We start from the raw sequence: 13,828 nt of genomic DNA, 5'->3' as shown, positions 1-13,828 counted from the left end.
ATTACTAACACTATAGACTATAGATATATATACTGATTACTAACACTACAGACTATAGATATATATACTGATTACTAACACTACAGACTATAGATATATATACTGATTACTAACACTATAGACTATAGATATATATACTGATTACTAACACTAGATATATATACTGATTACTAACACTACAGACTATAGATATATATACTGATTACTAACACTACAGACTATAGATATATATACTGATTACTAACACTACAGACTATAGATATATATACTGATTACTAACACTATAGACTATAGATATATATACTGATTACTAACACTACAGACTATAGATATATATATACTGATTACTAACACTACAGAATATAGATATATATACTGATTACTAACACTACAGACTATAGATATATATACTGATTACTAACACTATAGTTATATATACTGATTACTAACACTACAGACTATAGATATATATACTGATTACTAACACTACAGACTATAGATATATATACTGATTACTAACACTACAGACTATAGATATATATATACTGATTACTAACACTACAGACTATAGATATATATACTGATTACTAACACTACAGACTATAGATATATATATATATACTGATTACTAACACTATAGATATATATACTGATTACTAACACTACAGACTATAGATATATATATATATTACTGATTACTAACACTATAGTTATATATACTGATTACTAACACTATAGATATATATACTGATTACTAACACTACAGAATATAGATATATATACTGATTACTAACACTACAGACTATAGATATATATACTGATTACTAACACTATAGTTATATATACTGATTACTAACACTACAGACTATAGATATATATACTGATTACTAACACTAGATATATATACTGATTACTAACACTACAGACTATAGATATATATACTGATTACTAACACTACAGACTATAGATATATATACTGATTACTAACACTATAGATAATATACTGATTACTAACACTACAGACTATAAATATATATACTGATTACTCACTATAGATATATATACTGATTACTAACACATTTGATATAGATATATATACTGATTACAACAGGCATAGATATATATACTGTTAATATATATATATACTGATTACCCACAGGTATAACCAGTATACATTACTAACACTAAGATATATTATGATTACTAACCTACCACTATAGATCATATACTGAGTATCACTTAATATATTACTGATTACCTAACCCATAGGAACCAGATATCATTACTAACACTATAGATAATATATCATTACTAACAGGACCCAGTGTTCTAGTTGTCTGTTAATTCTTCTGTATTTTGGTTTGTAGCAAGGTAGCAGCAGCATCTCCCCAGACAGATGGTCCAGGGCCAGAGGAACCCCTACCCACAGGTCAACCAGTATCAAGGTAATATATTATATACCCTACCCACAGGTCAACCAGTATCAAGGTAATATATTATATACCCCCCCCCTACCCACAGGTCAACCAGTATCAAGGTAATATATTATATACCCTACCCACAGGTCAACCAGTATCAAGGTAATATATTATATACCCTACCCACAGGTCAACCAGTATCAAGGTAATATATTATATACCCTACCCACAGGTCAACCAGTATCAAGGTAATATATTATATACCCTACCCACAGGTCAACCAGTATCAAGGTAATATATTATATACCCTACCCACAGGTCAACCAGTATCAAGGTAATATATTATATACCCTACCCACAGGTCAACCAGTATCAAGGTAATATATTATATACCCTACCCACAGGTCAACCAGTATCAAGGTAATATATTATATACCCTACCCACAGGTCAACCAGTATCAAGGTAATATATTATATACCCCCCTACCCACAGGTCAACCAGTATCAAGGTAATATATTATATACCCCCCTACCCACAGGTCAACCAGTATCAAGGTAATATATTATATACCCTACCCACAGGTCAACCAGTATCAAGGTAATATATTATATACCCTACCCACAGGTCAACCAGTATCAAGGTAATATATTATATACCCTACCCACAGGTCAACCAGTATCAAGGTAATATATTATATACCCTACCCACAGGTCAACCAGTATCAAGGTAATATATTATATACCCCCCCCTACCCACAGGTCAACCAGTATCAAGGTAATATATTATATACCCTACCCACAGGTCAACCAGTATCAAGGTAATATATTATATACCCCCCCCCTCCTACCCACAGGTCAACCAGTATCAAGGTAATATATTATATACCCCCCTACCCACAGGTCAACCAGTATCAAGGTAATATATTATATACCCCCTACCCACAGGTCAACCAGTATCAAGGTAATATATTATATACCCCCTACCCACAGGTCAACCAGTATCAAGGTAATATATTATATACCCCCCTACCCACAGGTCAACCAGTATCAAGGTAATATATTATATACCCCCCTACCCACAGGTCAACCAGTATCAAGGTAATATATTATATACCCCCTACCCACAGGTCAACCAGTATCAAGGTAATATATTATATACCCCCCTACCCACAGGTCAACCAGTATCAAGGTAATATATTATATACCCCCTACCCACAGGTCAACCAGTATCAAGGTAATATATTATATACCCCCTACCCACAGGTCAACCAGTATCAAGGTAATATATTATATACCCCCTACCCACAGGTCAACCAGTATCAAGGTAATATATTATATACCCCCCCCACCCACAGGTCAACCAGTATCAAGGTAATATATTATATACCCCCTACCCACAGGTCAACCAGTATCAAGGTAATATATTATATACCCCCTACCCACAGGTCAACCAGTATCAAGGTAATATATTATATACCCCCTACCCACAGGTCAACCAGTATCAAGGTAATATATTATATACCCCCTACCCACAGGTCAACCAGTATCAAGGTAATATATTATATACCCCCCTACCCACAGGTCAACCAGTATCAAGGTAATATATTATATACCCCCCTACCCACAGGTCAACCAGTATCAAGGTAATATATTATATACCCCCCTACCCACAGGTCAACCAGTATCAAGGTAATATATTATATACCCCCCCTACCCACAGGTCAACCAGTATCAAGGTAATATATTATATACCCCCCTACCCACAGGTCAACCAGTATCAAGGTAATATATTATATACCCCCCTACCCACAGGTCAACCAGTATCAAGGTAATATATTATATACCCTACCCACAGGTCAACCAGTATCAAGGTAATATATTATATACCCCCTACCCACAGGTCAACCAGTATCAAGGTAATATATTATATACCCCCCTACCCACAGGTCAACCAGTATCAAGGTAATATATTATATACCCCCTACCCACAGGTCAACCAGTATCAAGGTAATATATTATATACCCCCTACCCACAGGTCAACCAGTATCAAGGTAATATATTATATACCCCCCTACCCACAGGTCAACCAGTATCAAGGTAATATATTATATACCCCCTACCCACAGGTCAACCAGTATCAAGGTAATATATTATATACCCCCCCTACCCACAGGTCAACCAGTATCAAGGTAATATATTATATACCCCCCTACCCACAGGTCAACCAGTATCAAGGTAATATATTATATACCCCCCTACCCACAGGTCAACCAGTATCAAGGTAATATATTATATACCCCCCTACCCACAGGTCAACCAGTATCAAGGTAATATATTATATACCCCCCTACCCACAGGTCAACCAGTATCAAGGTAATATATTATATACCCCCCCCCTACCCACAGGTCAACCAGTATCAAGGTAATATATTATATACCCCCCCTACCCACAGGTCAACCAGTATCAAGGTAATATATTATATACCCCCCCCTACCCACAGGTCAACCAGTATCAAGGTAATATATTATATACCCCCCTACCCACAGGTCAACCAGTATCAAGGTAATATATTATATACCCCCCTACCCACAGGTCAACCAGTATCAAGGTAATATATTATATACCCCCCTACCCACAGGTCAACCAGTATCAAGGTAATATATTATATACCCCCCTACCCACAGGTCAACCAGTATCAAGGTAATATATTATATACCCCCCTACCCACAGGTCAACCAGTATCAAGGTAATATATTATATACCCCCCTACCCACAGGTCAACCAGTATCAAGGTAATATATTATATACCCCCCTACCCACAGGTCAACCAGTATCAAGGTAATATATTATATACCCCCCTACCCACAGGTCAACCAGTATCAAGGTAATATATTATATACCCCCCTACCCACAGGTCAACCAGTATCAAGGTAATATATTATATACCCCCCTACCCACAGGTCAACCAGTATCAAGGTAATATATTATATACCCCCCACCCACAGGTCAACCAGTATCAAGGTAATATATTATATACCCCCCTACCCACAGGTCAACCAGTATCAAGGTAATATATTATATACCCCCCTACCCACAGGTCAACCAGTATTAAGGGTGCAACACACACACCTAAACCCTGACATACCCACATACATGGAAACACACAACACACAAACAGGCACACACGTGCTCATAAACCTTGTCACACACACTGTTGAAGATGATATCATCTCTGACCAATCAGATTCTCCTCTGCGTATTCGCTCTCTCCCCCTGTCTCTCTCTCCTCTCCCCCCCTCCTCCCCCTGTCTCTCTCCTCTCCCCCTCTCCCCCTGTCTCTCTCTCCCCCTCCCCTGTCTCTCTCTCCTCCCCCCTCCTCTCCCGTCGTAGGCGTTCCATATCGTTCCGCTACTCCTCTTTGGTAATTTCCTCCTGAAAAAATATTCTGTCTCTGCCTGTTACCTTGGCAACCGGTCCCGGATCCCCCAGAGTTCCGGCGACACAGTCAGAGAGAGAGAGAGAGAGAGAGAGAGAGAGAGAGAGAGAGAGAGAGAGATAGATATCTGCTCCTCCCTGAGAGAGAGAGAGAGATAAGGAGAGAGAGAAATAGGGAGAGAGAGAGAGATCTGCTCCTCCCTGAGAGAGAGAGAGAGAGAGGGAGAGAGGAGATAGATATCTGCTCCTCCCTGAGAGAGAGAGAGAGAGAAGGAGAGAGAGAAATAGGGAGAGAGAGAGAGAGACAGATCTGCTCCTCCCTGAGAGAGGGAGAGAGAGAGAGGGAGAGAGAGGGAGAGAGAGAGAGGGAGAGAGAGTGTCTCTCTCACGTCGTCTGTGTCTAGTTCTCTCTGCTTGTCTTTCCATTCTGGATAACAACATCATGTACTTCACATGTGGAATATTGGTGACCTTATAAGAAGTAATCAAACTATGAATAAAAGGACAAATTGATCACAGAAACCTCAGTGACCACTCTGTTGGTCTTTAACACACCTCTCTCTCTCCTCCTGTCCTGTCTCTCCCCTCCTGTACCCTCTCTCTCCTCCCCTCCTGTCCCCTCTCTCTCTCTCCCTCCTGTCACCTCTCTCCCCCTCATGTCTTCTCTCTCCTCCCCTCCTGTCCTCCGTCTCCTCCCTTCCTGTCCCCTCTCTCTCCTCCTGTCCTCTCTCTCCCCTCCTGTCCCCTCATGTCCGCTCTCTCCGCTCCTGTCTCCTCTCTCTCCTCCCCTCCTGTCCCCTCTCTCTCCTCCCCTCCTGTCCCCTCTCTCTCCTCCCCTCCTGTCCCCTCTCTCTCCTCCCCTCCTGTCCCTCTCTCTCCTCCCCTCCTGTCCTCTCTCTCTCCTCCCCTCCTGTCCTCTCTCTCCTCCCCTCCTGTCCCCTCTCTCTCCTCCCCTCCTGTCATCTCTCTCTCCTCCCCTCCTGTCCCCTCTCTCTCCCCTCCTGTCCCCTCTCTCTCCTCCCCTCCTGTCCTCTCTCTCTCTCCTGTCCCTCTCTCTCTCCCCTCCTGTCCTCTTTCTCTCCTCCCCTCCTGTCCTCTCTCTCTCCTCCCCTCCTGTCCCCTCTCTCTCCTCCCCTCCTGTCCTCTCTCTCTCCTCCCTCCTGTCCCTCTCTCTCTCCTCCCCTCCTGTCCTCTCTCTCTCCACCCCTCCTGTCCCTCTCTCTCTCCTCCCCTCCTGTCCCTCTCTCTCCTCCCCTCCTGTCCTCTCTCTCTCCTCCCCCCTGTCCTCTCTCTCTCTCCCCTCCTGTCCCCTCTCTCCTCCCCCCTGTCCTCTCTCTCCTCCCTTCCTGTCCCCTCTCTCTCCTCCCCTCCTCTCCCCTCTGTCCTCCCCCTCCTGTCCCCTCCTCTCCTCCCCTCCTGTCCCCTCTCTCTCCTCCCCTCCTGTCCCTCTCTCTCCCCCTCCTGTCCTCTCTCTCCTCCCCTCCTGTCCCTCTCTCTCCTCCCCTCCTGTCCCCTCTCTCTCCTCCCCTCCTGTCCTCTCTCTCTCCTCCCCTCCTGTCCTCTCTCCTCCCTCCTGTCCCCTCTCTCCTCCCCTCCTGTCCCCTCTCTTTCCTCCCCTCCTGTCCTCTCTTTCCTCCCCTCCTGTCATCTCTCTCTCCCCCCTCCTGTCCCCTCTCTCTCCTCCCCTCCTGTCCCCTCTCTCTCCTCCCCTCCTGTCCCCTCTCTCTCCTCCCCTCCTGTCCTCTCTCTCCTCCCCTCCTGTCCTCTCTCTCTCCCCCCTCCCCTCTCTCTCCTCCCCTCCTGTCCCCTCTCTCTCCTCCCCTCCTGTCCCTTCTCTCTCCTCCTCCCCTCCTGTCCTCTCCTCCCTCCTGTCCCCTCTCTCTCCTCCCCTCCTGTCCTGTCTCTCTCCTCCCCTCCTGTCCCTCTCTCTCCTCCCCTCCTGTCCCTCTCTCTCTCCTCCCCTCCTGTCCTCTCTCTCCTCCCCTCCTGTCCCCTCTCTCTCCTCCTCCTCCTCCTGTCCACTCTCTCTCTCCCCTCCTCTCCCCTCCTGTCCTCTCTCTCTCCCCTCCCCTCCTGTCCTCTCTCTCCTCCCCTCCTGTCCTCTCTCTCCTCCCCTCCTGTCCCCTCTCTCTCCTCCCCTCCTGTCCCCTCTCTCTCCTCCCCTCCTGTCCCCTCTCTCTCCTCCCCTCCTGTCCCCTTCTCTCTCTCTCCTCCTCCTGTCCTCTCTCTCTCCTCCCCTCCTGTCCTCTCTCTCCTCCCCTCCTGTCCCCTCTCTCTCCTCCCCTCCTGTCCCCTCTCTCTCCTCCCCTCCTGTCCCCTCTCTCCCTCCCCTCCTGTCCTCTCTCTCCTCCTCCTGTCCCCTTTCTCTCCTCCCTCCCCCTCCTGTCCCCTCTCTCTCCTCTCCTCCCTCCTGTCCCCTCTCTCCTCCCCTCCTGTCCCTCTCTCTCCTCCCCTCCTGTCCCCTCTCTCTCCTCCCCCTCCTGTCCCTCTCTCTCTCTCCCCTCCTGTCCCCTCTCTCCTCCCCTCCTGTCCCCTCTCTCTCCTCCCCTCCTGTCCTCTCTCTCCTCCCCTCCTGTCCCCTTTCTCTCCTCTCCTCCCCTCCCTCTCCTCCTCTCCTCTCCTCCCCTCCTGTCCCCTCCTCTCTCTCCCCCCTCCTGTCCCCTCTCTCTCCCTCCCTCCTGTCCTCTCTCTCCTCCCCTCCTGTCCCCTCTCTCCTCCCTCCTGTCCTCTCTCTCCTCCTCCTGTCCCCTCTCTCTCTCCCCCCCTCCTGTCCCCTCTCTCTCCTCTCCTCTCCTCCCCTCCTGTCCCTCTCTCTCCTCCCTCCCCTCCTGTCCCCTCTCTCTCCTCCTGTCCTGTCCTCTCTCCCTCCTCCCTCCCTCTCCCTCCCCTCCTGTCCCTCTCTCCCTCCCTCCTCTCCCCCCTCTCTCTCCTCCCCTCCTGTCCCTCTCTCTCCTCCCCTCCTGTCCCCTCTCTCTCCCCTCCTGTCCCCTCTCTCTCCTCCCCTCCCCCCCTGTCCCCTCTCTCTCCCCCTCCTGTCCCTCTCTCCTCCCCTCCTGTCCCCTCTCTCTCTCCCTCCCCTCCTGTCCTCCTCTCCTCCCCTCCTCTCTGTCCCTCCTGTCCCCTCTCTCTCCTCCCTCCTGTCCCCTCTCTCTCTCCTCCTGTCCTCTCTCCCCCTCCTGTCCCCTGTCTCTCTCTCCTCTCCTCCCCTCTGTCCCTCTCTCTCCTCCCTCTGTCCTCTCTCTCCTCCCTCCTGTCCCCTCCTCCCCTCCTGTCCCTCTCTCTCCTCCCCTCCTGTCCTCCTCTCTCTCCTCTCTCCTCCTGTCCCCTCTCTCTCCTCCCCTCCTGTCCCCTCTCTCTCCTCCCTCTAACCTCTCCCTCCCCTCCTGTCCCCTCTCTCTCCTCCCCTCCTGTCCCCTCTCTCTCCTCCCCTCCTGTCCCCTCTCTCCTCCCCTCCTGTCCTCTCTCTCTCCTCCCCTCCTGTCCCCTCTCTCTCCTCCCTCCTCTCTCTCCCTCCCCTCCTGTCCTCCTCTCCTCTCTCCCCTCCTCCCCCTCCTCCTCTCCCCTCCTGTCCCCTCTCTCTCCTCCCCTCCTGTCCTCTCTCTCTCCTCCTGTCCCCTCCTCTCTCTCCTCCCCTCCTGTCCCCTCTCTCTCCTCCCCTCCTGTCCTCCCCTCCCTCTCCTCCCCTCCTGTCCCTCTCTCTCTCCTCCCCTCCTGTCCCTCTCTCTCCTCCCTCTCCTCCTCCCCCCCCTGTCCCCTCCTCTCCTCCCCTCCTGTCCCCTCTCTCTCCTCCCCTCCTGTCCCCTCTCTCTCCTCCCCTCCTGTCCTCCCTCCCCTCTCTCTCCTCCCCTCCTGTCCCTCTCTCTCCCCTCCCTCCCCTCTGTCCCCTCCCTCCCTCCTGTCCTCCTCCCTGTCCCCCCCTGTCCCCTCTCTCTCCCTCCCCTCCTGTCCCCTCTCTCTCCTCCCCTCCTGTCCCTCTCTCTCCTCCCTCCCCTCCTGTCCCCTCTCTCTCCTCCCTCTCCTGTCCCCTCTCTCTCTCCTCCCCTCCTCCCCCTCTCCCCTCTCTCCCTCCTCTCCCTCCCCTCCTGTCCCTCTCTCTCCTCCTCCTCCTCTCCTCCCCTCCTGTCCCCTCTCTCTCCCTCCCTCTCTCTCCTCCCCTCCTGTCCCCTCTCTCTCCTCCCTCCTGTCCCCTCTCCTCCTCTCCCCTCCTCTCCTCCTCTAACTCTCCTCCCCTCCTGTCCCCTCTCTCTCCTCCTCCTGTCCTCCTCTCTCTCCTCCCCTCCTGTCCCCTCTCTCTCCTCCCCTCCTGTCCCCTCTCTCTCCTCCCCTCCTCTCCTCCCCTCCTCCTCCCTCTCCTCTCCTCCCTCCTGTCCCCTCTCTCTCCTCCCTCTAACCTCTCTCTCCCCTCCTGTCCCCTCTCTCTCTCTCCTCCCCTCCTGTCCCCTCCCCTCCTCCCCTCCTCTCCTCCCCTCTCTCCCCTCCCCTCCTGTCCCTCTCTCTCTCCTCCCCTCCTGTCCCCCTCTCTCCTCCCTCCCCTCCTCCTCTCTCCTCCCCTCCTGTCCTGTCCTCTCCTCCTCCTGTCCTCTCCTCTCTCCTCCCCTCCTGTCCTCTCTCTCTCTCCCCTCCCTCTCTCCTCTCCTCCCCTCCTGTCCCCTCTCTCTCCCCCCCTAACCTCCCTCTCCTCCTCCTCCTGTCCCTCTCTCTCTCCCCTCCTGTCCCCTCTCTCTCCTCCCCTCCTGTCCCCTCTCTCTCCTCCTCCCCCTGTCCCCTCTCTCTCCTCCCTCCTGTCCTCTCTCCCCTCCCCTCCTCTCCCCCCTCTGTCCTCTCTCTCTCCCCTCCTGTCCCCTCTCTCTCCTCCCCTCCTGTCCCCTCTCCTCCTCCTGTCCCCTCCTCTCCTCCTCTCTCCTCTCTCTCCTCCCCTCCTGTCCCCTCTCTCTCCTCCCTCTGTCCCCTCTCCTCCCTCCTGTCCCCTCTCTCTCCTCCCCTCCTGTCCCCTCTCTCTCCTCCCCTCCTGTCCCCTCTCCTCCCCTCCTCTCCCCCTCTCTCCTCCCCTCTCTCCTCCCCTCCTGTCCCCTCTCTCTCCCTCTCCTCTCCTCCCCTCCTGTCCCCTCTCTCTCCCTCTCCCTCCCCTCCTGTCCCCTCTCTCTCCTCCCTCTCCCCTCTCCTCCCCTCCTGTCCCCTCTCTCTCTCCTCCTCTCTCCCCTCCTGTCCCTCTCTCTCCTCCCTCTAACCTCCCTCCCTCCTGTCCCCTCTCTCCTCCCTCTAACCTCTCCTCCCCTCCTGTCCCCTCTCTCTCCTCCCTCTAACCTCTCCTCCTCCTGTCCCCTCTCTCTCCTCCCTCTGTCCTCTCCTCCCCTCCTGTCCCCTCTCTCCTCCCCTCTCCCCTCTCCTCCCCTCCTGTCCCCTCTCTCTCCTCCCTGTCCCTCTCCTCTCCCCCTCCTGTCCCCTCTCTCTCCTCCTCTCCTCTCTCTTTCCTGTCCCCTCTCTCCTCCCTCTAACCTCTCCTCTCCTGTCCCCTCTCTCTCCCCCTCTCCCTCTCCTCCCCTCCTGTCCCCTCTCTCTCCTCCCCTCCTGTCCCCTCTCTCTCCTCCCTCTAACCTCTCCTCCCCCTCCTGTCCCCTCTCTCTCCTCCCTCCCCTCCCTCCCTCCCTGTCCCCTCTCTCTCCTCCCTCTAACCTCTCCTCCCCTCCTGTCCCCTCTCTCTCCTCCCCTCTAACCTCTCCTCCCCTCCTGTCCCCTCTCTCTCCTCCCTCTAACCTCTCCTCCCCTCCTGTCCCCTCTCTCTCCTCCCTCTAACCTCTCCTCTCCTCCCCTCCTGTCCCCTCTCTCTCCTCCCTCTAACCTCTCCTCCCCTCCTGTCCCCTCTCTCTCCTCCCTCTAACCTCTCCTCCCCTCCTGTCCCCTCTCTCTCCTCCCTCTAACCTCTCCTCCCCTCCTGTCCCCTCTCTCTCCTCCCTCTAACCTCTCCTCCCCTCCTGTCCCCTCTCTCTCCTCCCTCTCTCCTCTCCTCCCCTCCTGTCCCCTCTCTCTCCTCCCTCTAACCTCTCCTCCTCCCCTCCTGTCCCCTCTCTCTCCTCCCCTCCTGTCCTCTCTCTCCTCCCCTCCTGTCCCCTCTCTCTCTCCTCTCCTCCTCCTCCTGTCCCCTCTCTCTCCTCCCCTCCTCTCCCTCTCTCCTCCTCCCCTCCTGTCCCCTCTCTCTCCTCCCCTCCTGTCCTCTCTCTCCCCTCCTGTCCCCTCTCTCTCTCCCTCTGTCCTCTCTCCCTCCCTCCTCTCCTCTCCTCTCCTCCCTCTCCTCCCTCCCTCTCCTCTCCTCCCTCCTGTCCCCTCTCTCTCCCTCTCCTCTCCTCCTGTCCCCTCTCTCTCCTCCCTCCTGTCCTCTCTCTCCCTCTCCCTCTCCTCCTCCTGTCCCCTCTCTCTCCTCCCTCTAACCTCTCCTCCCCTCCTCCCCTCTCTCTCCTCCCTCTCTCCTCTCCTCCCCTCCTGTCCCCTCTCTCTCCTCCCTCTCTCTCCTCCCCTCCTGTCCCCTCTCTCTCTCCCTCTAACCTCTCCTCCCCTCCTGTCCCCTCTCTCTCCTCCCTCCTAACCTCCCCTCCCCTCCTCTCCTGTCCTCCCTCCCTCCCTCTCCTCTCCTCCCCTCCTGTCCCCTCTCTCTCCTCCCTCTAACCTCTCCTCCCCTCCTGTCCCCTCTCTCTCCTCCCTCTAACCTCTCCTCCCTCCTGTCCCCTCTCTCTCCTCCCTCTAACCTCTCCTCTCCTCCCCTGTCCCCTCTCTCTCCCTCTCTAACCTCTCCTCTCCCCTCCTGTCCCCTCTCTCTCCTCCCTCTAACCTCTCCTCTCCTCCCTCCTGTCCCCTCTCTCTCCCCCCTCCTGTCCTCTCTCTCCTCCCCTCCTAACCCTCTCTCCTCCCCTCCTGTCCCCTCTCTCTCCTCCTCCTGTCCTCTCCTCCCCCTCCTGTCCCCTCTCTCCCTCCCTCCCCTCCTCTCCCTCCCCTCCTGTCCCCTCTCTCTCCTCCCCTAACCTCTCTCTCTCCTCCTCCTGTCCCTCTCTCTCCCCCTCTAACCTCTCTCTCCCCCTCCTGTCCCCTCTCTCTCCTCCCTCTAACCTCTCCTCCCCTCCTCTCCTCCCTCTAACCTCTCCTCTCCTCCCCCCTGTCCCCTCTCTCTCCTCCCCTCCTGTCCCTCTCTCTCCTCCCCTCCTGTCCCCTCTCTCCTCCCCTCCTGTCCTCTCTCTCCTCCTCCCTCTAACCTCTAACCTCTCCTCTCCTCCTGTCCCCTCTCTCTCCTCCCTCTAACCTCTCCTCTTTCCCTTCTGTCCCACCAGGATCACCCCAGGAGATGGCGGTGAGGAGCCAGGCCCTCCAGAACATCCGCGCCACCCGCCTCCTCCAACAACAACAACAACAACAACAACAGAACCAGCAGATGGTCCAGATGAACCAGGGCATCCCAGGGGGCTCGGTGGGTCCCCAACCCGACATGGGCCTTCCCTACGGCGGGCAGGGGGCCGGCCAGCAGTCCCTCTACAGCCTCAACCCCTCCATGAGCCAAATGATGCAGCACCAGAACCAAAGCGTCCAGGCCTCCATGGGTCTTCCACCAGGACACAACCCAGCGGCGCAGGTCCAGAGGCAGGCGGGAGGAGGGGTTGGAGGTGGAGGAGGATACGGAGGACCACAGGGGATGATGATGAACTCCATGTCCCAGCAGCCCCTCAAGGGGCCACCCAAAGCCCAGGCCCAGAGGTTGCAGGGCATGCTGGGAATTGGAGGAGGACCACAGGGAGGGATGGGAGGGTGGCCACCCCAGCAGGGGCAGTCCCTCCAGGGGATGGGAGGGCCAGGAGGGGTAGGAGGACCAGGCAGGACTACAGGCGATATGGTGGGCTTTGGCTCGGCCCAGGGGGGCTACGGCCCCATGCAGCCTGGACCCGGACAACAGCCTCCACACCCACGCCTGGCCAAGCAACACTTCCCTGGGCACCCACAGGGCCACCCCCAGGCTATGGGTCAGGGCCAGCCTATGGACCCCAGGGCTATGAACCCTGCGGCCGGCATGGCCGGGCCCATGATTGCCCCTCACATGGCTGGACCAGGACAGCCAAGGACCAACCAGCCCAGACCCATGGTAATGCCGGGACAGGGGGTGATGGGCCAGGGCGTGCCCAACATGGGGGCCTTTGGACAGGGGCCGGCAATGGGGGTGGGCCCTGGAGGTGGTGGAGGGTATGTGGGACAAGGAGGGGTAGGGGTCGGAGGTCAGCCTCAGGGCTACCAGAGGACGTCTAGTCAGGACCTGTCATCTTATGGATACGTTGGCGGGCAGGTGGCGCCGTCGGGCGGAGGGTTCGGATTGGCCGACGGGACAGGGGCGGACTTGGACTCAAGTGACGGTTGGATGGAAGAGTTCTTCCCCAACCAATAGCAGAGCTAGAAATGTAGTGGGGAGTTTTTACTGGAGGGACTAACGACAAAACTGCGTGGGGAAAACTTTATTGAGACGAGAGAACTGGACAGACAGACGGACAGTCGGCATATTTTGTTTTGTAACGCATGAAGGGACAGGAAGAGTTCTGTGTCGTGTATTTATGTGTGTGTGTGTGTGTGTGTGTGTGTGTGTGTGTGTGTGTGTGTGTGTGTGTGTGTGTGTGTGTGTGTGTGTGTGTGTGTGTGTGTGTGTGTGTGTGTGTACTGTCACGGTATTTAAAAGGCCTCTAATGGTAAACGCGGTCTGGTGGTTGTGAAATATCATTCAAGAAAGTGAAGTGATTTTGGTTTTGTCCTTTTGGGCCGTGATTTAAACCCAACCCTTTAGCAGTGTGTCAACTGGGCCGTTCAGACAGGAGAGACTGGAGACTGACTACAAGACAGGAGAGACTGGAGACTGACTACAAGACAGGAGAGACTGGGACTGACTACAAGACAGGAGAGACTGGAGACTGACTACAAGACAGGAGAGACTGGGACTGACTACAAGACAGG

General features: G+C 53.8%; 1 protein-coding gene across 1 annotated transcript; it reads left to right on the top strand.

Annotated features, from left to right (window-relative positions):
* Positions 1–1,379: 1,379 nt before the first annotated feature.
* LOC127927157 (mastermind-like protein 3) lies at positions 1,380–13,822 on the top strand. The gene is made up of 2 exons (XM_052513067.1): positions 1,380–1,445; positions 12,172–13,822. The coding sequence occupies exons 1-2, from the start codon at positions 1,397–1,399 to the stop codon at positions 13,269–13,271; spliced, it is 1,149 nt and encodes a 382-aa protein (XP_052369027.1). The 5' UTR covers positions 1,380–1,396; the 3' UTR covers positions 13,272–13,822.
* The last annotated feature ends 6 nt before the right edge of the window (positions 13,823–13,828 follow it).

The sequence above is a fragment of the Oncorhynchus keta genome, unplaced genomic scaffold (assembly GCF_023373465.1).
Source record: "Oncorhynchus keta strain PuntledgeMale-10-30-2019 unplaced genomic scaffold, Oket_V2 Un_contig_9651_pilon_pilon, whole genome shotgun sequence".
NCBI lineage: Eukaryota > Metazoa > Chordata > Actinopteri > Salmoniformes > Salmonidae > Oncorhynchus > Oncorhynchus keta.
This window is presented reverse-complemented; position numbering and strand designations above follow the sequence as displayed.

Coding starts and splice junctions, on each gene's coding strand:
- LOC127927157 (XM_052513067.1), top strand. CDS start 1,397: ATGGTCCAGGGCCAGAGGAACCCCTACCCACAGGTCAACCAGTATCAA. Junction 1,446..12,171: donor ACAGGTCAACCAGTATCAAG/GTAATATATTAT, acceptor CTGTCCCACCAG/GATCACCCCAGGAGATGGCG.